Source organism: Ipomoea triloba, chromosome 3 (genome assembly GCF_003576645.1).
Source record: "Ipomoea triloba cultivar NCNSP0323 chromosome 3, ASM357664v1".
In the NCBI taxonomy this organism is placed as follows: domain Eukaryota; kingdom Viridiplantae; phylum Streptophyta; class Magnoliopsida; order Solanales; family Convolvulaceae; genus Ipomoea; species Ipomoea triloba.
The window spans coordinates 25,652,395-25,676,840 of record NC_044918.1 but is presented as its reverse complement, the minus strand read 5'-3'; the positions used below and the strand labels follow the sequence as shown (position 1 = coordinate 25,676,840).

Sequence of the window (24,446 nt, the reverse complement as noted above, 5' to 3'; positions counted from 1 at the left end):
CACAACGGATTACTGGGAGCAGGAGAACAAACAAGTACAACTGGGTGAACAGGAGTAGGAACGGGGTCAGGAGCATAAGCCGGAGCTGGAGGGTCTGGAGCGTAGCCGGGAGCAAACAGGTCGTCACCCGATAAGTACTGTACATAATCATCATAGTCTAAGATAGGAAACATGAACTCTGATAAGTCATCAGAGTTCCCGGGGCTGCACGAGCCCACGCTAGACTGCATCTGATAAAGGACACAATGAAGTGTAGTTAACACGACGGCTAAGTAAGGAAATCCATTGTCACTCAAAAGTAAACAAAGGTTTCGAAAATGTATTAATAATTTGAAAGCTGTAAGCTTTACCCATAAGTTGAAAATCTACCTACAACCAGATTATCAACAAAAGAAAGTATATTAGAGTGTACGACATGAATCAACTTGCACAACTTTTCCTTTATAGGAATTTTCGTCACTCTTATCTCAAAAGAGAGAGATTAGCAGCACGTTACAGTGCTTAAAATACGTCACATTTTGTTCTTCAACATAGTTACGGAGTAACTGAGTTTTCATAGTTAGAGTTCACTTAGTTTCCCCCTGGATAAGTGTGAGGCCTTTTTGGAGTGCTCTCAACAACCTCGGGCCACGGCAATCAAGCCTCCCGCAGGTCAATCATCTCAACAACCTCGGGCCACGGCATTCACACCTCCCGCAGTTCAAACATCTCAACAACCTCGGGCCACGACATTCACGCCTCCCGCAGGTCAAACATCTCAACAACCTCGGGCCATGGCATTCACGCCTCCCGCAGGTCAAATATCTCAACAACCTCGGGCCACGGCATTCACGCCTCCCGCAGGTCAAATATCTCAACAACCTCGGGCCACGTCACCCAAGCCTCCCGCAGGTTAAACATCTCAACAAGCTCGGGCCACGGCACACAAGCCTCCCGCAAGTTAAACATCTCAACAACCTCGGGCCACGGCACACAAGCCTCCCGCAGGTTAAACATCTCAACAACCTCGGGCCACGGCACACAAGCCTCCCGCAGGTTAAACATGCAAACAACCGCTAGGCTATGGCAATTAAGCCCTCCCGTGGATTAATCAAGTCCTTCACAACTGATCCAGAAACTAAGGTTTTCAAAACATTCTTTCTTTCGTGGATTTAATTAGTATTTTCACTAACGTCTCAAAACGATTATTCTTATCCAAATATGTTTCCAAAATATTCATTTTTGGTCAATCACTTTTCAACATAAATTTCCCAAGTGACAAGGGTTACACTTGTTTCATAAAAATACGATTTTTCTTCCAAATTAGTGTACATAATTCCCAAAATAACATTTGTTTAAAAAATTGAACTCGGTTGCCCGTAGGCCTTCCAAACATCATAATATTCAGGAGCAAAAATCTCGGAAGAAAGTTCAGTCGTAAACAGCTCCGCGCCGCGCAGACGCGCGGATGTCCGCACCGCCGGACGCACGTCCGGCCGCTTGGCCGTGATCTCGTATTATGGACGCTGACGGACGTGTCCTCGTCCAGTCGTTCGGCCTCGGTCTCGTGTACTGGACGCCGATGGACGAAGGTTCGTAACAAATTCACTCTTACAGTCCGTTTAATTCTCACTTGAACTAAATGGGAAGTTCATGCTTAATCGTATCATGCTTAATAATCCATTTCCTAGGGAAATTCGAACTGTATATACATCCTTAAAAATTTTACAGTTCGTGACCGGTACGTAGATCGCAGCTTATTAATAACTATTCTTACCCAAAAAAAAAAAATCCTTTTGAAGTAACGAGAGATCATCTCGTGAATGTCATAGCCTAGAGAAATATTTTTCGAACCCTAGACTTATCGGAATAGGCGAGGGGTTACATGAAATGTCAAAAGATATTTGTATGTTAAAACGGAAAGTCAGTGACTCCCCGAGTGTCGGTCTCGAAGGAAGGACGTGGAGGTGTGTCAAGTGTTCGGGAGTTTACTTGATTGGGTCATGCATTGGATTCGAGTGTGGAGTTGAGTGGATTGTGAGTAGAAGGAGTTCATTTGATTTGGTTTGAGTGCAAGAAAGTAGTGAAGTAAAAAGTTTTGTAAATATGTAAAAGGGGTAGGGATTGGATAGTGCTCATGTATGTTGCATTGTATTGTGTTATCTTAGTCCTTTTCCACCCTTGTGTACTAAGGTTTCTTGACTAAGGAGTGCCTACAAGCATCCAAAGCTCTAAGAGGAATTTTATCAAACACATAAGCTACACACTATCCTATTGTTCTTTTAAGAAGTCCATAGGAACTATGATTGTGTAAAGCTTCAAATCCTAACTCTAATCAAAGACATGAAAGAGTCAAGAGCTCAATCTCTCATCTAGATTGGCCAGATCCAAACAAGATCTCATCAAAACAACAATCAATAGACAAGAATAGATAATCCATCAACACAAACACATAGATCCAAGATATAGAAATAAGATCATCACACTAACAACATTCAATCACACAATCCAAATCCCTAGATTAAACTAGCTACTCATGATATGAAATTCAAGCAAAAGCTAATTTAATCCAAGAACAAGATACCTAAAATTATAGAAATGAAATAGAAATCACCTAGAGAGAAGAAGATCTTCAATCCAAGCTTGTTGTCTTGCTACAATGGAGATTGATCCAATCTAAAAAACTAAGAAAAATGGAGAAAGTTCTCCAAAAGAAAAACTAAGAAAGGGAAAACTAAATTTCTGGGATCCTCTTCTGAAAATTCATCAAAGGGGTTTAAATAGTCTCCGAAATAGCAACCCTAGTAAAAAAAGGGGTTTAAATAGTCTCCGAAATAGCAACCCTAGTAAAAATTCGCGTTTAAATAGTCTCCGAAATAGCAACCCTAGTAAAAATTCGCCCAGTACCGTCTCCACGCCATCTACACGCGTGTGAGTGTGCGTGGGAGGCTACTGGATTATTTCCACGCACGCTCACACGCGTGTGGCCATCCAGTTTGGTGTTCCAGGGCTCCGATCTTGCCTGGTTCGTTCTTTGAGCTCAACTTTTGCTCCTATTTGCTCCCGGGGCTCCCGTTTTACCTCCTTTAGGCTAAAAGTAGCTTCTGTGTGTCGGTTAGTGATTTTCAAGCATTTATGAGCATAATTCACCATGTAAGGATGCTATAAACGTGATAAAACACCCTAATATGTGCTTGATTTAAGGGTATCTAAGAGGCTTATCAAATTTTCCACACTTTGTTTCTTGCTTGCCCTCAAGCAAGACATTTTTCTATCTAAGCACATAAGTCTCCGAGATACTTTTCTCATGTAAAACAAAGCTTTTGGCAAGTCAAAATAATGGGTGTCTAAGACTGTTGAAACGGGAGAAATCATTTGTGTTATCTACAAAGGATTTTGGTCAGATGTCATCAACTCAAGAAATATTTTCGGGAAATAAAAACCTTTCGTAGATAAACAAGTAAAACAAGGGATCACACTCCTCGCACCATACGCAAGCATGCATTTCCAAGGTTTTGGTTCACCTTCTATTTAAATAGGGCCTCTAGCCGATCCCACTAGTGGGAACGATGTGCACTAGCTAATCAACTTTCAATCCTTATACGCCAAAGCCCAACGTAAATGTAAATGAGGGTAGGGGCATGGACCACTCACCGCTTTTGGCTTAGCGCGGTCCCTCTTTCTTCTCACTTCCTAGGATAACGTCATCGAGCCACCCGACTTCACATGGAGCTCCATGCTTTTTCCAAGGTCAGTGCAATGGGTACCCGAATCCTAGCGAAGTGGCTCACCTCATCTCTTTTTTTCTCAATTCTTGGGATCTTTTTATGTGAACAACCGACTCCAGATAAAGTTTTTTGCTTACCGAAGACTATGGTTTGAACACAACCCAACGAATTAGCTTCCCTCAATTTTTAAACTCTTGGTGATTGGCCTTTTGCCTTTTCGACTTATCCTCATGTCAACCCCTCATGCCTTTTTCTATTTGTGTTCAAGGGTTTTGTTTTCTCATTAAGCTTACCATCAGGCTCACCTTTTGCCCCATGCCCTACCAAGGTTAGTTCAATTCCGGGCCTCGCTAGTTTTATCTTTCTCAAATTAAAAAGTGCACACTCCCACTTCGAGAGATCCTTGACTAAGGTCCTACGTAAATAAGAGGTGAACATCATGCAAGCAGGCAATAATATAAACTTATTTGGCTCTAAACACTCTCATGGGTGCGAAAAGTAACTTCCTCAAAGATATTTCGAGAGTAAAAATTTTTGGGCATCCAGTCAAAATTCTCTCTAGATAACACAAATAATAACTCTCTTTTCAAAACTGCAAATGCACCCGCTTATCATTCCCAAGAGCTTCAACTTCTAATACTAAGCATGTAAGCATGTAAAGCACAAAGTGCGTCCTTTCCACACTTTAAAACAAACATCGTCCTCGATGTTTCCATACGATATAGGGTAAAAAGAACGAACAGGGATTCTAAGGATAGACAAATAAAGATCCCTTTCCACACTTTGGAAATTACTCTGGGATATAGGGTATGCATCAAACGATCCTAATAAACATGGTAAACTCTAATATATGCATACACAAAGCTATAAAGAAATATTTCCACACTTTAAAGATCAAAACGGGGCTTAAAATTAGAAAAGGGATAAGAGGATAAACCAAGTATGCATCCCTCTTTCCACACTTTAGCTTCCAGCATAGGCCTGCTCCCGTTATAGATGCTCTATAAGAAATGGAGACATAACATACAAAAGGATTTTCGGAGTACTATTCAATTATTATAAGCTGATAGAAATATAAAAGCAATAAAAACAGAAACATAGATAATAAAGCACGTAAATAAGCAAAATTATTCGAATAGAAATGCGAATAAGTAAAGCAGTTGTAAAGTAAATAACATAAAGCAATAAAGATAAGAATAAAGCAAAGTAAAGAAGTAAAGAAATAAAAGTCAGAACCCCGCGCATAGGGATCCTAATGTTCAAATGGGACCATCAACCAAAGTAACCAATGTCTAGTTGGACTCAGTATCAAATGTCAAGTGTCAAGATCGAGGATAGTTGAGGGAAGGCATCAGTTATCACCGAAGGGTTGGAATTGCCTATTGAATCTAGCTTCGAGCGCAGCAATTCTCCTATCATTCTCCTCCACCGCCCTTCTCATGTGGTTAAGGTCTTCGGTGTGGACATCGTGTCTTGCAGAGATGGATGTAAAGTGGCCTTCCTGTCACGTTCGCTGCTCACGCCAATAGTTCATCTGTTCATCGTGGAGCTGCCTATGAAAGGTCTGCGTCGTATCCCAATCCATGGGAATAGGGCCTTGCTCCTGCGCAGCATCATCCTCCTCGTTATCATCGTCCTCATCATCATCAGAAGCCTCTAGATCAGGTGCATCATCACCTCCTAACCTCATATGCATGGCAAAGAACTCACCGATAGTTAAAGCAATTGTGAAACCTTCATCTTTCTCTCCCATCAACCGGTCCATAAGGCCCAACCTGTAACACAATCTCGTAACAAAAGGTCCAATGAACACTGTTTGAACCTTAGGCTTTTGTTGGGTTTGGAGCCACTTTCTAGCTTGAACGCCCATGTTGATGTCAACCTCATTTTCCATGCACCACATGTAAAACAAATCATGTTTGTAGACCTTGTTGCGATTGGTGGTTCTGCCGGAGAGATTCACAGCAAAGGCTAATCTGATAGCCTTTAAAGCATTGCGGGTGATGAGGTTTCCCTTGAGGTTTGATGAATTATACGGGGCATTGTTGGTGATGCTCCTCCAATACTAAATAGCTACTGCCTCTGAATCAAAGTCCTCTTTAAATTGTCTGAAATATGGCATAGACACGCTCACGGCATCATGGAATCCAAGCGTAACACCCAAAGTGTTGACCGACATGCTATAGTGGTTGCCGAATAGTGTGAACGAAATGGACTCTCTTGCATTGTTGACTTCCTTGCGAATTTCTAAGGTCGCCAAAAATTCATAAGTAACAGGAGCATAGGTAGGTCTTCTCCACTCTAATAGAGAGCAGAGCTGTGGGTGCCTTAGAAGTCCATTTACTTCATCCAAACAACCGAATTCTCTCAAAACATTGTCGTCGAAGTGACGGCCGACGGAAAGCTGCTTCCCTTTATATCTATCCACTGATGTAAGTTGGATGGGTGTCAAGTGTCTTAATGACCTCGACCCACGCTCCTGGAGAGCTTGTTGAACTGTAGCTTGCTGCCGTGTTCGCGACCTGCTTGATTCACCATGATCGTACATTGTTTTCTTTGCGATTTCCTTTGCGCGTCCCATCCTACAAATTTAAGAAATTAACATTCATGGTAATTGGTTTTGAATAAATATTTCTCAAATAAGACACCATTGCATTTGTATAAAATTCCTTGTCAAGATAATGGATTTCAAACATATAGGGCTAAGAATTTTTGAAAATTTTGCCATAGTTTCCCCTATATTTTGGACAATTCTAGCATAAGAATATCAACAATATCATTCCATTATCTCACACATGCATTATTTCATCATAGGATAGTTCAATTTGATAATCAAATAAGAATTCAACTATAAAAGTCAAGAATTTCAAAAAGTCAACTTCATCTTCTTCCCCAAATTCAAAAATTAGGGTTTGAAATTGAAAATTTAATTTGGGCAATGTAGCATGTGAAAAGTCAAATTGATGGCATATAATAGTTCTACAACAAGTTTACATATCAATTCAAGCATCAATTTCATAATTTAAACAAGAAATCTAACAAACCCATTTGTTCATCAATGGTGTTCACACTTAAAGCTCAAAAATACATAACAATCCATCAATGTAATCATCAATAATGAAAGAAAACATCAAAGGATAGTTCTATGAAGCATTATAAACCAATTTAAACATTCAAAACATTCAAAATCATGCAAGGGAATGTAGAACAAATTTTCACATTCAAGCTCTTCCATACTCATGAATATTCAAGGATAAATAGTTAAAAGATGAGAAATTACCTTGATGGAGATGTTTTTGATCTTCTTTGAAGTAAAAATAGAATAGATTTTCAAACCTTGAGTATAGGATTCACCTTGCGTGGAGAAGAGAAAAGAAAATAGGGTTTTTGGAGCAAAGTGGCGTGGAATGGCCGAAGGGGGGTTTAAATCCGTAGGAGAGCTTCCACGCCGGTCACACTCGTGGACCTCCCAGATGGCCCCCTACCGCACCGCGACGCGGTGGTGATCAGGCTTGACATCAACAACATCATCGTGCACCGAGTGCTGGTGGACACAGGAAGCTCGGTGAATGTCATATACCATGATACATTCGCTAAGCTTGGCCTGTCGAGGAAGCAGCTGATGCCAGTACGGACCCTGTTGGCTGGATTCACGGGGGATTCCATCGAGGCAGAGGGCTCCATTAACCCGGAGGTGGAAATAGGCGACTTACCACACGTCAAAATGTGGGAGGTTGAGTTCGTGGTGGTGAGGCTCGAGGGCGTGCAGAACATCATCCTTGGCCGCCTGGCCTTGGAGGACATCCGGTGTGTCATATCCATGGAGCACCTGTGCTTGAAGTTCCCCACCCCCACCGGGGTCGAGACAGCGAGAGGAGATCAGAAAGTTAGCCGGAGCTGCTACTTAAAAGCGTGTCGCCAGATCGGCAATAGGGACCTCCAGGTCCACACCATCGCCGAGAAGGCATTACAAGGCGAGGAAAGTTGGCCCCGGGCTGAACCCATAGTTGAGACAGAGGATGTGGTGTTAGACCTCGGATGGCCTGAGAGGGTAGTAAAGGTTGGAACGGGACTGCCAACTGAGCTACGGGGACGGATCGTTGAGGTCATCCGGCGTTTCAAGGACGTGTTCGCGTGGGGCCCGGAGGACATGCCGGGACTCAATAGGGAGGTGATCACGCATAAGCTGGCGGTCAACCCGACGATCAAGCCAGTGCAGCAGAAGAAAAGGTACCTCTCGGCGGAGAGGCAGGAATTCGTGAAAAAGGAGGTTAACACCCTCTTGGAGATCGGGCACGTCAGGGAAGTCCTATACCCTGAGTGGCTCGCAAACGTGGTCCTCGCACCCAAACCGCCCACGTGGAGGATGTGCGTGGACTACACGGACCTCAACAAAGCGTGCCCAATGGATCCGTTCCCGCTCCCAAACATCGACCAGTTGGTGGACGAAACAGCGGGCTGTGCGCTCATGAGCTTCCTCGACGCATTTCGCGGCTACCACCAAATATTTATGCACGAGGAAGACGAGGAGAAAACGGCTTTCACCATGCCAGAGGGTGTTTTTTGCTATTGAGTGATGGCCTTCGGGCTCAAGAACTCCGGGGCCACATACACGAGAATGGTCGCCAAAGTCTTTAAAAAGGTGCTCGGTCCACACAGATGACTTAACAGAGGTATTTTCAATTATGCACCAGTTTGATTTACACTTGAACCCCAAAAAGTGCACTTTCGGGGTACACGGGGGGAAGTTCTTGGGGTACATGGTCTCCAAAAGGGGCATAGAGCCCAACCTCGACAAGGTCAAAGCCATACTGGAGATGGAGCCCCCGAGGTCCCTCCGCGAGGTCCAGCGCCTCAATGGTCGCCTGGTCGCCCTCGGACGTTTCATTTCGAGGTCGGCCGAGAAATCCTTACCTTTCTTCGGGGTTCTCAAGAAGAGCAGCGGTTTTGAGTGGTCGGCCGAGTGTCAGAAGGCCTTCGAGGACCTCAAAACCTATTTAATGTCCTTACCTCCCCTAGCCAAGCCGGAGAAGGGGGAAGTCTTGTATTTGTACTTGGGTATCTCTCAAGCTGCGATCAGCTCCGTGCTGGTCCGGGATGACACGGGAGTACAAAGACCAGTGTATTATGTGAGCAGGGCCCTCCGGGGGGCAGAGCTCCGATACTCACCAACAGAGAAGTCCATATTCGCTATTGACGCCACAGCAAAAAAGTTAAACCATTATTTTCAGGCTCACCCAGTGCACGTGCTCACGAACCTACCGCTGGAAGCGGTGCTAAGTGGCGCGAGGTCGGCAAGCCGACTCGTGAAGCGGTCCATGAGGGTCAGCCAATCTGACATCCATTTCAAGCCCAGACCAACCATCGAAGGGCAGGCACCTCGCAGACTTCATAGTCGAGTGCACCGCCCGCGACGCCACAGAGCAGGCAAGGAACGAGGAGGAAGAGTGGTGGACTCTATCAACTGACGGGTCCTCGAGTAGCAAGGCGTGCGGAGGAGGGGTCGTCCTGGTAACCCCGGAAGGCTTTCGGGCGTATTACGCTCTCCGTTTCCATTTCAAATTATCAAACAACGAAGCTGAGTACGAGGCACTGCTGTGCAGACTCCAACTCGCGGTGAGCATGAAGGTCGAAAAGTTGAAAATTCGGTGTGATTCCAGGCTCGTGGTTGGCCAAGTGTCCGGTGATTTCGAAGCGAACGAGGAGAGGATGATCCAGTACCGCAACGTGGTGCTCCGGGTCTTGGGGCAGATCGCCCAACACGAAATTTTGCAAGTACCGAGAGAACAAAACGCAGAAGCTGATACGCTCTCCAAGCTCAGCCAGGGAACCCCAGAATACATCTCGAAGATTGCAAGAATAGAGGACCTCCATAAGTCCAGCTTGGAGGCATATCCGGTCATGCCTGTGCAAAGCCGCCCGCCCTGTTGGTTGGACCATCTCGTGCAGTACAAAAGGACGGGCACCCTACACCCGGATGAGGCCGACGCTAAGGCGGCCAAGAGACGCACCCCGACATACGAGCTTATCAGGGACATCCTATATAAGAGGTCCTATAACGGGGCGCTACTAAGGTGTTTATATCCAGATGAAGCCCGGGCTCTTATCGAGGAGATTCACGAAAGAACTTGCGCAGCCCATCAGGGAGCATATACCATGGCCCGGAGAGTCATACTTCAAGGCTACTTCTAGCCGAGGATGGCGAAGGAATGTGCGGATTACGCACGAAGCTGCCCAACTTGCCAGCAATATCAGGTCGGCCCGGGCCGACCCGCCACCAACTACACTCCGATTAGTTCCGTCATACCATTCTCAACGTGGGGCATTGATATCGTAGGAGCCCTGCCCATGGGCTCAGGCAAGCGAAAGTATGTCATCGTCGCGGTGGATTATTTCACGAAGTGGGTGGAGGCCGAACCCCTAGCAAGCATCACAAGCGTCCGGTGCAAACAGTTCATATACTCCAACATACTATGCCGTTTCAGGGTGCCAATGCAAATCATCTCAGATAACGGTCGCCAATTCGAGGGAAAGGAGTTCAAGTTGTTCTGCCATGAGTGGCGCATCACCCACACCCAAGTCTTCATGGCCTACCCCCAGGCGAACGACCAGGTAGAGAATGCCAACCGCACAATAGTGGACGCGTTGAAAAAAACCCTTGAGGCGGCAGGAGGAGTGTGGGTCGAGAACTTAGAGGCGGTCCTCTGGGCATATCGCACCACGCCACGAAAAGCAAAGGGCGAGATCCCGTTCGCGCTGTGCTACGGATTCGAAGCCAGAACTCCGCAGAGGCTATTATTCCCACGCGACGAAGTGAGGAATACGATCCCGAACGCAACGAGAAGCACCACCGGGTTGACCTCCATTTGATAGACGAAAAACGAGAAGCAGCCATGGTACGCGCAGAGAACTACCAAAGACAGGCCAAAGCATACCATGACAAAAGAGCACGACCCCGGTACTTCCAGGTCGGCGACTACGTGCTGAGACGCCGCGAGGCCAGCAAGCCTCTGGACGGTGGCAAATTAGCCAAGCTCTGGGAGGGACCATACATAATTTCAACCGTGGTCCGTCCCGGCAGTTACAAGTTGAAGATGCCGAAGGGTAAAGAGGTAGAGAGGGTCTGGAGTTCAGAGCATTTAGTAAAGTATTTCCAGTAATGCTAAGAAATGTAAGGCGGTCCGCCCCCCTTTCAATCCATTTTTTGTGTCGTAATAAACCGGCGTATTTTCATCACACGCTTTTCCGATCAACCAAGTCTTTTGAGTCCAGCGAGCCAGGAAGCTCCAACTCAACACAACCAGAACACCCTAGGGGCAATACAAGGTCCGACCTTGCTTATTGCCGAATGGAAAAGTCCCTAGACGCAAGGCCGGGTGGCCTCGACCTAGGACGACTAACAACCCTAGGGGTGACACGAGGCCCGACCTCGCCTGTCACCGAACGGAAGAATCGCTAGGCATAGGACCGAAAGGCTCCAGCCTAGGCCGGCTTGCACCATAGGGAGGGTACAAGGCACAAGCCTCGCGTACCATCGGACGGGTGCGCTAAGGGTCGGGGGACTGAGTCTCGCGATCCGACGCCAAGACAAAAAAAAAAAAAAAAAAAAAAAAAGAAAAANGACATTATAATTGATATTGTAACAGATATAACGGTCCGTTAAGTATGCCTACCATTATTGTATCTGTTACATTAGAATTGTATATAAGGACATGTATTGTATTGGAATCTGGCTTAATGAAATTATAATTACATATACTATTCTTAATTCTCTTTCTTTATCTTTATATTATTGCTATTCAATCCGTTGCACAGGGAAAACTCTAAAAGGTCAAAGGAGATCACAACATGTTATCAGCACATTACCACTACAATTCGTGAATGACAATGTTTTAAAAAATCAATATGCATGATTCTTTGTGTGTATACATATATGTAATTTAATTTTATGCATATTATCTATTTCGTCTGTTCACACTTCACAGCCTCTAAACGCTTACCCCTAAACCCCACAAAATTGACCACAGTCATACTAACACACAATGCACCACGCTGTCCAATAGAATGCACACATTTACTATTAGTAATGCATGCACGTACAACTTTTACTCTGGGAGTGCACAAAGGTGTCCCACGATGCACCACACATAGCGCCCCAATGCACAGTTCAACGACCTACAATACACCCCTCTTAAACTCACATATTTATCAACAAACCTAATCAAAAGTATACTCCAATGAATCACAAAGAAAAACAATCAACAAACATGAAGCCATGTCGAATAGTCACCACTGACGCCAAAAAAAAAAAAAAAAAAAAAAAAAAACATGTAAATACAACTATCGCACAATGCGCAGTCGCTCGGGGACAGGGCTCAGGCCCAACCAAAACCGAGCGCCAGTTAACCAAGGTCGAGCGTCCACGCCCGGGCTCGTGCTCGGTAGAGGCCTCAGCCGAGCATAGACTGGCTGACGCCGCACCAACAGAACACGCAATAGAAAGCAAAGAGACGCAATTTATTGAAAGCTGTTTATTGGAAGCGAAGCAAAACGAGCAAAGTAGAACAAGCATGCAAAGCTGGGGTTGAAAACAACCAAGTTCCAGCCACAATGTCAAAGCAAAGAACGGGTAGTCCACGCTACATCAATAACAGAAACATCCAACAATAACGAGCTAGAGAAAATAACAATGTGAAGATGCCGGAAAGCACAAAGGGTCGCGCGCCCCGGAGGTCCCTGCCTGGTCGAAGTTGGCCATACCCGGAGAAAGATGAATCTGGTCCAGAGGGGTGTCGGCCGCACCGCCTAGGCCGAGCGCGAGTCCAGGGAACGGATCATCATCGACAGCAGCTCCGGTCCCAGATGCACCATGGGAGGCAGCGGGCTCGGCTCGGGGCTCCGGATCCATGAGCTCCAAAGGGAGCCCCCACGCCTCGGGGTCGAAAGTCGCGTCCCTGCGCCGTAGGCCAGTGTAGATCGCCTGCTGCATGTCGTACTCACCGATTTCGGCCATGTGCGCGCATTCCCTGGTCACGCACCACTTCCCCGCCCTAGTGGCCTTCAGCACCCCATAGCTCTCCTCTACATGCTCCGCGATGTAAGCCCGCACATCTACAGGGAAAGCCTCGGACCCGCGGTAGCGTGCCACAGCCGTGGCCGACGCCTCCTCAAGGGCTCTCTTTTCCTCGAGGGCCCTCCTCTCGCGCAAAGCCATTTGCTCGCGTTGAAAACTCAGTTGCTCACATTGCAGATTCAGCGCCCCCATCTAGGCCTAGAGCCGTCAAAATGGGCTTAGCCCGCCGGGCTAGCCTGTCCCGCCCCGCCAAAAGGGCGGGACGGTCCCTGATTTTCAAAGCCAGTTTTATGGCGGGCTAAAAGCCCGCCCCGCCTAAACCCGTGGGCTTGGCGAGGCGGGCCGGCCGCCAGCCCGCCTACTTTACTTTTTAAAAAAAAAAAAGTTTGAGTTTAATAAAAGAATAAATATTAAAGACTAAAGAGTCAAGTAGTCAACCACTCAGCCGCAACTCTACAACTCCAACCCTAAAAATCTCGGCCTCCCTGTCGGCTGTCTCCCACCCTGCTCTTCGCATCTTGCCCGCCAACTGCTCCGACTCAGGCCCTTGTAGCGACCGGCGACGCACACAATCACTCCGAGTCTCTAACACCAGCACACCACAGACGGCATCTGGACTCACAGGTAATTGATTTTTTTTTAAAAAGCTAGTTTTTTTTTTTGTTTTTCTATTCCAATTCGTAAACTGTAAAGTTAGTACTTAGTAAGTTAGTATATAGTTTAAAGTTAGTTTACACTTTACAGTATGTCAGTATGTAGTAGTTAATAGTTTATAGTTAGTAAATTAGTAATTATATATTATTGTTATTAATTATATATTAGTATATTACAGTATATAATATATTAATATGTAAATATCTTTTATATATGTTTGACAATTTGTGTATTTTTTACTGTCAGACACTCAAACTGTTTGTGATGGATTCTATATCTTTGAATCAAACTACTGGGAAGCAAACTACTGATACTATTGTTGATGATGCCGTTGATGGAATGCCAGGATTGGAAAGTACTTCAAAGAAATGTAAGTCTAAAGAACTTACCTCTGATGTGTGGAATTTTTTTACAAAGATTGGAGTTGATGCTGACGGTACTCACAAAGCTAAATGTAATGGTTGTTTGAAAGAATTTAGATCGGGGGGGAAACAAAATGGAACTTCTTCATTGAGGAGACATAGAGAAATATGTAGAATGTTAAAGTCTCATGACCTTAGGCAAATGTTTGTTACCAATGAAGGCAAACTTGCATCTAGGAAAGTAGATCCTAATATTGCAAGAGAGTTGTTAGCTTCTACAGTAATCAAACATGATTTACCATTTTCATTTGTTGAATATGATGGCATTAGAAAGTGGCAAAAGTATTTGAATCCCGATGTGCCTTCTATCTCTAGAAACACACTTGTGTCTGACATTACCAAAATCTACTTTCAAGAAAAAGAGAAGCTTAAACAAGTGTTAGCAAATATCAAAAATAGAATTTGTTTAACTTCTGATGTATGGACTGGGCACTTTGTTGATGAGAATTGGAAATTGAATAGTAAGATACTTTGCTTTGCTAAGATGCCCCCACCACACACAGGAGTTGAATTAGCTGCAAAAATATATCAATTTTTAAAAGAATGGGGAATTGAAAGAAAGGTGTTCTCTTTGACATTAGATAATGCATCTTGTAATGATACTATGCAAGAAATTGTAAAGGAGCAATTGACTTTGAATGAGAGTTTGTTGTGTGATGGAGAATTTTTCCACATTCGTTGTTCAGCCCATATATTAAATCTTATTGTTCAAGAAGGGTTGAAAGTTGTTACTTCAGCTTTGCATAAAATTAGAGAGTCCGTCAAATATGTGAAAGGTTCTGAGGGTAGGATGAAGAAGTTTGAAGAATGTATAGGTGCAGTTGGTAACATTGATACTAGTATAGGTTTGAGATTAGATGTGGTTACTAGGTGGAACTCCATATATTTAATGTTGGATAGTGCTATTAAGTACAAAAGGGCATTTGCTTCTCTCCAATTGAATGATAGACATTATAAATTTTGCCCTTCAAATGAAGAATGGAAAAGAGGTGAGAAAATATGTGAGTTTCTTGAGCCATTTTATGAGGTGACAATTTTGATTTCCGGTTCTTCATATCCTACCTCAAATCTATATTTTATGCAAGTGTGGAAGATTGAAAGTATGTTGAAAGACAATTTGCATAATGAAGATGTGTTGATATGTTTGAGAAGTTTGATAAATATTGGAGCGAATATAGCATAGTCCTTGCATTTGGAGCTATTTTTGACCAAGGATAAAGCTTGTAACATTGGAGCATTTATATGAGGAGCTTGAGAATGATACAATTAAAGTTCAAGACATGATTTCAAGGGTGAAGACAAAGTTGAACAAGCTTTTTAGTGCTTATGCGGATGTTGTTACTCCACTGTCCTTCTCAACCACGATTTTCTCAAGTCTCATCTTCAAGTATGCAAAGGGAAGGTGTAGGTAAAAGTAAAGGAAAAAGAGCATTTGAAGTAAGTATTATAAATTCTAACACTTTAATTTATATATATTTTCTATATGTGGATTTGTTATTATGATAGCATGTTTAATGTTTTAAATTTGACTTTCTAATTAATGTAGGCAATTAAAAAGTATGATAGCCAAAGTGTTAAGACTATTGGAAAGTCTGAATTGGATATTTATTTGGAGGAACCAAAACTTGAATATGCATATTATGAAGATTTGAATATCTTGGATTATTGGAAAGAACGTATGCATAGATATCCTGCACTTGCATTGATGGCACGAGATGTTTTGGCTATCCCAATTACCACTATTGCATCGGAGTCGGCATTCTCTATTGGTGCTCGTGTGCTCACCAAGTATCGGAGTTGTACTTTGCCTGAAAAAGTGCAAGCTCTTATTTGCACTAGAAATTGGTTGCATGGTTATGCTATGGGTAAGTTATTAAGTTTGTTTACAAAATAATGAAATATTGGAATATATTTTAGTTAGTTATTTTAGTCTATTGTAATTTAATTGTTAACTATATTTTGTGTTCATTTTTTTTGTAGATACTGAAGAAATTTCAAGTTCAACATCAAATTTGTCTTGTGAAGATTCAAATATTGTCAATCTTATTGATGAGTATGATGACAATGATGGAAATGAAGAAGCATAAGATGCAAATGTTGGAATGTAATGGACTTATCACTTATGGACTTATGTTTGAACTTTGAATGTTTGGTACTTTGGTTTAATATTTTAATGTTTTAATGTTTTATGAACTATTGAACAATTGAACTTATGTAGTATTAACTGTATTATACTATGATTGTATGAACTATTGGAACTTTTTGTAGATTTATTACTTTATATATCTTTATTAGTTAAGTGACAAATAAGTGTAAAGAGGATAAAAATTAAATTAACAAATAACAATCAATATAGTTATTACTTATTGGTTAGCATAATATTATTTTTTTTTTTTTTACAAAAAAAAAGGGTGTGGGGATTTGGCGGACCCTCGCGGGGGCCCGCGGGCTTAAGAGGGGTGGGGCGGGGGGGCAATTGTTAGGCCCGCTTTTAGGTGGGCTTTGGCGGGCCCCGCCCCGCCGGCCCGTTTTGACGGCTCTATCTGGGCCTCTAACTCCAGGCGCGCCTTGGTCTCAGCTTCCAGAGCCCTTCCCATGGCTCAGTAGCGAACCGCGGTCTGTAAGCAGAAACACAAGAAAATAAGATAAAAATAGGGCCCAATAGGGAAGGGAAAGGATCGTGGAAATTCACAAGAATAGGGTCATACCTCTATGAACGAGCGGTAGTCCGGGCGGCCCCAACACAACTCCTCATCGCGGGCCGAGACAAGACTCCGCATCACATCCTCAGCTAGCACGTCCCCCTGGAGTAAGGAGACTGAAGAAGGGACGGAAACGGGCCAACCTCGAGGAGCGGCGGGCATAGCAAAGGTGGAGCCCGCCGGGGCAGCAAAGCCAGGCGCTGGGATATCCGCCGTAGTGGACACCGAGCTGTGACGGCTTCGTGGAACCGGCACCTGTTCCGGAGGGGAAGCCCGGGGCGAAGGACGTGGCGCGCGTGACCAGCTGGGTTCCCCACGACGAGGCCTTTTGCTGTTTTGGCTCCTATAGGCCCTGAGGAGCGCGCGGGTGTCTTCGGCTTCGTCCATCACTGAAACACGCAAGGGTAAGCAAGCCTTATGTACCAAGCGAAACAAGAAAATAAAATTATGAGAAAGGAACGAACCACGGTAGTCGGGGTCGGACGCACCGGACGATGACTCCTCGTCCTCAACTATGTCGCCCTCGGAACCTCCGGACTCCCCGGAGGACAACACTAACAACCAGGGGACGAGAGGCTGACCAGAGGCTCGGGAGCGGCGGACCACGCACGCAGCCTATACTGCGCAGGGCCTCAGGAGTGACCAGAGGCTCCGTGCAAACCCCTCGTTGACCGTCAAAGAAAGCACTCAGATAGGTGGGGAGGTGAGGTATGTTGTCGACCTTGGCTTTAGAGATGTACCTCCCCCCCTAGGGGACCTCGAAGGGGAGACTGGGACCGGTTGATATGAAAACAAATTTGGGTTTCCAGTACTTGTTAAACCCCTTGATGTCCTGGAAAAATCTAAGCTTGGAGCGGGCCGAGACTGCCGCATAGCCTTTACCCTTGACCCCGCCCGAGCTACCACCTACTTGAAACAATTGCTGAAACAGGCTGAGGGAAGGGGGGACGGACGTCTGATGACATCTAACTAGGAAGGCTGACAGGATCCTATGGGAGTTGGGCACTAACAGCTCCAAAGCTATGCGATGGTGGTTAAGGAACTCGATGATGAAGGGATGTAGCGAGAAGGCGAGCCCCATTTGGAGCGAGGTGAGATGCACCCCGAAGTGACGAGGGGACGGGAATGACAAGCTCTACCTGGTGTTGACAAGAGACCGCGCAAGGGTGATATCGTAGTCATCCATGGCTTGGGCCAAGGTGCCGCCAGGGACGCGGGGGTCAAGCAGCGTGTGAAGAGAGTCGTCAAAAGGTTCGAGCAACGGCGCCGGCTCTATAACGTAACGAGGAGCGACGTCCATGAGGTTCACGGAAGGCTCGTTGAACTCGTCGAAGGGGTGGGGGAAATTTTCGTAAGTGAGAGCTTCCTCGCTCGAGGAGAGGAGTTCGGAGCGGTCTATGGAATCTAGCAAACTCTCGTACGGGTCGTACGAAGAAGAGTGCATGCAAGCTAAACGAAACTTAGACGCTAGAAGGGAATCAAGCTTGGAACGTGAAGAGAGGGGGAAGGACTACTAACCAACTCTAAGGGAGACGCGAAGGGTGGACGCACTCGAGCGGGTGACACGGGCTAGGGACGCTCGGCCTCGGCTGCAGACGCTCGGCTTCGGCGCTCGGCACTCAGCTGCGGCGGCGCTCGGCGGTGGCTCGGCAGCGGCGGCGGTTCGACGACGGCCGGCGGTGGTTCGGTGGCAATCCGACGGCGGCTTGGGCGGTGGTTCGGTGGTGTTTTGGCGGGATGGAATGTAGAGAGAGGGGGGAAGAAGTAATGTTGTGGTGTGGGGAGAAAAAAAATGAAGGGGGTAAGAGGGGTTTATATAGGGGGAAAGAAGGGGGAAATTCAATATTTAAATTTGGGGTAAAAAAGATGATGAGATGGTGAAAAGTGTTGGGATGGTGTGGGAGTATTTATAGCCTGGGAGGTATAAGAGTTTTGAAGGAAATTGAACTCCTAGACAGATAAGAACAATTGTGGAGATAGAATTTCACTCGCGAATAACACTCCAGTACAGTAAGGACTCCAGTTGGGGCGGACTCTGACCCAACCTGATGCGAAAGCTTATAAATAGTTCGTGTTTACTCTCTTTCGTTGCCGAAGTCTCGCAACTCAGAGAGTAGGGGACTGATGATGGAATAATTAGGACCGGGTGCGGAACACGAACGAGGCAAAAGGGGATCGGAACGAGCGACTCGGGGGCAGCCACGTGGCCGAGGTCAGCCCTCGGCCACGAGCTAGGCACGCTCGGGCGTGGCTGAGCGTGGATCGCGGCTGGGACCGCGACGCTCAGCCCGGCTAAGCGTCTGGGCTCGGCTGAGGCCGAGCGTGGCCCACGGCACGCTCAGCCCGGCTGAGCGTCCGGGCTCGACCGAGGCCGCAGCGCTCGGCCTCGGCCGAACCCGCCACTGGGCCGAGGTTAGCCCTCGGCCTAGTGGTGGGGGTTTTTGCTCTGCGCGTGGACCGAGTCTCGTGGCGACGGTTACGACCCGGACATTAGGCGTGTTTCCCTGCGTTCTCCAGATCAGTTACGCCTTGGGCTGATATAAAAGCTCGCTGGTTGTCTTGTTAGGACGTCTTCACTTACTTTCATCACATTTGTCTTGTCATTACATTGTTTACCTCTGTTATAGCATTACGTAATTCAATATACATTTTACCCCGCGGTATACTTATGGTCCATTAGTTTGTCATACCCCCATTATTTAATCGGGTTTTATAATTCGGACTACCCGGATTATTAAAATCCATCAACATAATTCATGTAGTTGCAAAAACTACTAAAAGTTTTCATCACTAACTTTTTGTTGTTTATTGGGCATTATACAATAGAACATGGTGCGTATTTACTACTAATTTGTATACATAAGGTTCATTATTTGTGTAATGTATTTTGATGCATGATTCACACAACTATGTAAATTACGATCCACAATAAAATTTGTTGGCGAGTTAGGGACGGCAAATTATGCTATGGACCCGAGTCCACCTTACAAGGTGGACCCGAGTCCATGTTCACAATTTTAAAACTCTATGTTCACAATTTTAAAATACTATATTCACAATTTTAAATCTCAATATACAAAATCACATTACTCAATATTCACAATTTTGCTATATTGATTCAAAATTGTGTTATACTGTTGAATACAAAATTTTGTAATTGTAAATATAAAATTCTAAAATTGTTAACATAGAGTTCTAAAATTGTAAAAATGGACCCGAGTTCACCTTGCAAGGTGGACCCGAGTCCATGCCATAACAACCTGTTAAGGACAAACAAATCTGACCCACAAGTCAGCCCATAAACCTACATTGGGCAAATTTTTCTATGGACCATGCATCAAAATATAATAAAACAAATAGTAAACTTTATGCATTACAAATAGTGAACCTTTTTTTGAAAACTCAAATAGTGAACCTTATTGATGCAAATAGTTAAATTTACTGAGTATCAAATTCTAAGTAAAAGGGGTAGTATAGTCCATAATGCTCGACAAATAATAAACCTCATGCATAACAAAAATGAGCTTAGAACATATATGCCTATGTAATCAACTCTCAATCAGTTTGTACATGTTCAAATAATGAATACTATGCATCCGAATAGTGAACCTTATGCATATAGATAATAAACTTTTAAAATATTTTCATACTATTTTGTACACATTCAAATAATGAATATTAATGTACTCTATACATTAAAAGTAATATACCCTATGCATAGAAAATAATATACCCTATGGATAGACATGGTCTGGTCCACACAGTTGTGGACCATGGTCAATAAGCATGGCCTACATTGACACCTAATTAGCACCCATAGTTAGCAGACAAACATTAGGAAGTACAAAATTAGAAATCTAAAGCACTGGAAAATTATTTGCTATAGTTTTCTGTTTCAAGGTATAAGTTGGGAAGCCCCCAAATATTGTTTCTAACAAATAAATCATAGTAAAAGGTATAGAAGGGGAAAAGAAATTGGGACACGTAACTCTCCAAATACATGCAACTGTATGAAACTCAACAGACGGATTTCACCATGTTCAACTACATAATTTACTTATCAACTACAGATATAGCCATGGTACCTGCCTACTGCAATATAGCAGTGATTGTTAATATAAGTTCATAACAGAAGAATACCCAGGAATGTTGCCAACAACCTCTATTTGGTAGTTTTAATAAAACTACTGTAAAGGCACTGACCTGGTAACTTGCAATAATGTTAGAATCCTGGCATTGCATTGCCGTAGATATCATACTCGGACTTATGGAAATCAAGTGAAAAGAACCTCACTTGAATCTTCCGAACAATACCTTGCAAGAGAATGATTTCTCAGTCGAACATTTGCCTTCAATGTCAACCAAAATATCACCACTGATCCCAGACATTGATGAAGTCATTCCACATCTCAGCAGCAATTATGTCACGGGAGTCGTATCCCATCGGTTCTTGATTGGGCAGAGATAATAAGGGATCAAGTTGGTCATCTTCATCGGGCAATTCTTCGACAATTTTTCCTTCAACACCATTAAACAACCAATCGTTTCTTTCCTCACGGCGAATGAAATTGTGAATCACACATGCTGCTATGACAATATCCCTTTGTGTCTGAAAAGCATATTGAGTAGCAATTGTGAGGATGGGGAATCTTGTTTTCAACACATGAAATGACTTTTGAATGGCATTTCCTAATGATGCATGACGGTTATTAAATAATTCTTTTGCATTTCTTGGTAATTGATTAGCACCCCTATATTCTTGGAGGCGATACCGAGCTCCTTCAAATGGTGCAACGAAGCCCTCAGAATTGAAATAACCCATATCAACAAGATAATATTTTCCTACATGATAAATACATTTTTAAGTACATAATGGACAAACATTTCTAGGAACAAACAAGAAAAAATAATATGCAAACAGAAAATAAGGGAATACATGAGGCCATTTAAATGAAAATCACCTTCAGGAATTGGAGGAAAGTTCTGGTCTGGATCATCAAGAACTGCTCTTAATACGCGTGAATCCACAGCTGAGCCTTCCCAACCAGGATAGACAAATATGAATTGGAGGTCAAATGTGCAAGCAGCCAACACATTTTGTGATAAGTAACCTTTTTTGTTACGAAAACGGGCTTGGTCCTTGGCTGGTACATGAGCAGGAATATGCAAACCATCTATTACACCAATGCAATCCTGAAGAAAGAATCTATTTAGCTCAAAATTTGATTTATATCCATAGAAAATGGAAGAGAAAACAGGTAGCTGGCAAAAGAAAAAAGAAGGCAAGTCTGATCAATTTACCTTGAAATATGGGTAGAGTCTGTTGCTTTTCAGGATCTCAGGAGGAGTAGTGAGTGGTGGAGGCTGAAGGAACTCCCGTGCCAATGACTTAATTGCCTTTAGTACGTTATTGAAATGCCTGCTTATTGTTTCACCTGAATGCTGGAAACGCTCTTGAATTACTCTATTTCGTTCACTATGCCCAACAATACTCAAGAAAATTGCCAACTGTTCCTCTATACTAACACCAGATGTATCACGCAGCAAGCCACGTTGTCGAAGAACATCACATAGCTTCTGAAAGACATGCTTATCCATTCTAAGCATATCTCGACATACATCCTCAGGGCCATTGAGTAATTCAGACATAAACCCAGACCCTTTAGATTGCACGCCCCGAGAAGGCTGTTTACTTATACAATTGTAGTAGTAGTAACCAGCAGCTGCTGCAACTAATTCCATTTCGTCCAATTCTATGTCAACATCATCCATGCCTAGCAGAAAAATATAGCAAGTTGACTTCAGAAAACCGAATGTAATATCAATATATATTATCAATAGAATCATAAAATAATCCTTCAGAATTCCACAGGATCCAAGCATAAACATTTCAGGAACCACTTGATCAAGGTTACAATCAGTAATTGATTTCGTCAAAACTTAGCTAAACCTCCATTAGGAGTATTTGATGAAAACAAATTGAAAGTACATACAATCCAGGAGTAAATATCACCATTTAAAAAAAATATCAGAAGCATTTTGTACTAATTGTGTGGGACAGAATCACAAAGCACTCTACACCTCACTAGCTAGCGATTAGCCTCACAAGTTTTATAACGTAAGCAGACAACTTCAGGATACAAAACCAAGTACCTTCTAACAATAACACGAAGGCCTTGTTTGGTAACATAATTAGCTTATAAGCTAATTTTGGTTTATTTGACCACTATTAGTTGTTTGACTTGGTTAAACAGTCAATATAAGTGTTTAATAATTAGTTTTTTTGTAACAGCTTATATTCCAAAATGCTAAAATTCAAAAAGCTTCTCAAAACAACTTTTCCGTTCAACTTTTTGATAAAGTCAATTTGCATGTAATCAGCTATTAGCTAACAACTAATTTACCAAATATTTTTCTACAATCAGCTAATGGTTTCAACTAGTCAAACCCACTAACCCGACCAAAGCTAACAGCTATTTACAAAACACCCTCGAAATAATAATCCAGAAAGAGATAGCACTGCACAAAATAAAGGAAAAAAAAAAATTAAAAGCTCCTTCAACTTCAAGCAGTAGCATAGAGAACTTGGTTACCAAGGCAACAACCTCAACAACTTGGTTGGGGTTGCCCTGAATTAGGCTATACTTCTTCTAACAACAGCAGTGTGAAAGTAGCATATGACTATCGAATGTCATTAACTATAGAAATACACCATTAATTACAGCAAAAGTGCAAGAAGAATAGGAACGCAAAATGGTCGATTTCAAGAAACAATTTACACATAGACAAGGGAAAACATAGAGAGAAAGCGAGGATTTTATACCTGGAATTGATGGTCGGGCGGAGAGGTGAGAGAGAAAGCGGTTTAGTGTGAGAGGAGAGGTTTAACGAGAGGAGGCCGGAATCCGGAGCCGCGCTCCGTCGGTTCTGTACTCGAAGAGAAACAAAATTGGTTGAGTTTTACAGTACCTGTGCCCTCCCGTTTAGTGTATCTTTTAACTAAAGTACTAAACTAGTGTTTTGCCCACCTAAATAATTATTTTATCATGAATTTAGAAAAAAACAAATAAAAAAATGAAAAAGATAGTTAAAATATATAATATAATACCGACTAATATAGTAGATTTTCTCATGTATTTGGTTAGGTATGTATTTTTATAATTTTCAAAATTAAAATTTTACATGTTAATATAATTCTAATCATGTACTCTTTTTGTTCTATTTATTATTCATTGGTCAAAAATAACTTTTTTTTTTCCTTATTTTCTTTATTATTTTTAATTTTTTAAATTTGATTTTTATGTTTAATAGTACTTTTAAGAAAAAATGGTTATTTTACCCCTTCAATTGTGCTATGATGATAAATTAATCCTTTAATTTTATCCCGGACCTCATTTAGTCCATGAACTGTTCGTTTGAGACTATTTTAGTCTCTCACCTCAGATATCTATTAAAATTAATAGTAATTGAAGGATAAATATGAAAATTGATTAGCTTTTCTCACAAAACACAGTTCAGTGCCAATTTTTCTTTGGTGATGAGGGAAACCCACTGATAAACACTATTTTTATATTTAATTTAGATTAAAATTTTAGTTTTATTTATTTAATATTATATTTATCTTAAACTTTAATTTATATTTTATATAAATATTGAATAATTAAGCTTAGTTGTTAAATTGGGCTGACACGTACTACTTTTCATTTTAATTGTTTTATAATTTCAGAAGTCCAATTCCATTTAACATTAAATAGCCATTTTAATTTGGAGCATTGTGCGTAGACGGCGACTGCAAGATTTCTTCAACGAACGAATTCCGTGAATTGCTACTTTACAAAGACGTGGACTTCTGTTGCGATGCTGCGTATGGACGTGCGACAGATACGAA

The 24,446-nt window shown here is 43.0% G+C and overlaps 2 protein-coding genes across 3 annotated transcripts; one reads left to right on the top strand and one right to left on the bottom strand.

Annotated features, from left to right (window-relative positions):
- Positions 1–8,467: 8,467 nt before the first annotated feature.
- On the top strand, positions 8,468–9,899 carry LOC116013135. The gene is made up of 2 exons (XM_031252789.1): positions 8,468–8,997; positions 9,083–9,899. The coding sequence occupies exons 1-2, from the start codon at positions 8,468–8,470 to the stop codon at positions 9,897–9,899; spliced, it is 1,347 nt and encodes a 448-aa protein (XP_031108649.1).
- A 10,524-nt stretch (positions 9,900–20,423) lies between these two features.
- On the bottom strand, positions 20,424–23,538 carry LOC116011916. 2 transcript variants are annotated; one of them, XM_031251349.1, is made up of 4 exons: positions 23,382–23,538; positions 21,860–22,332; positions 21,520–21,751; positions 20,424–21,400 (listed from the first exon to the last, which is right to left on the bottom strand). In XM_031251349.1, the coding sequence occupies exons 2-4, from the start codon at positions 22,328–22,330 to the stop codon at positions 20,928–20,930; spliced, it is 1,176 nt and encodes a 391-aa protein (XP_031107209.1). In that variant the 5' UTR covers positions 22,331–22,332; positions 23,382–23,538; the 3' UTR covers positions 20,424–20,927. The 2 variants fall into 2 exon arrangements, with proteins under 2 accessions (XP_031107209.1, XP_031107210.1); XM_031251350.1 differs by having other exon boundaries at positions 21,031–21,167.
- Positions 23,539–24,446: the final 908 nt, after the last annotated feature.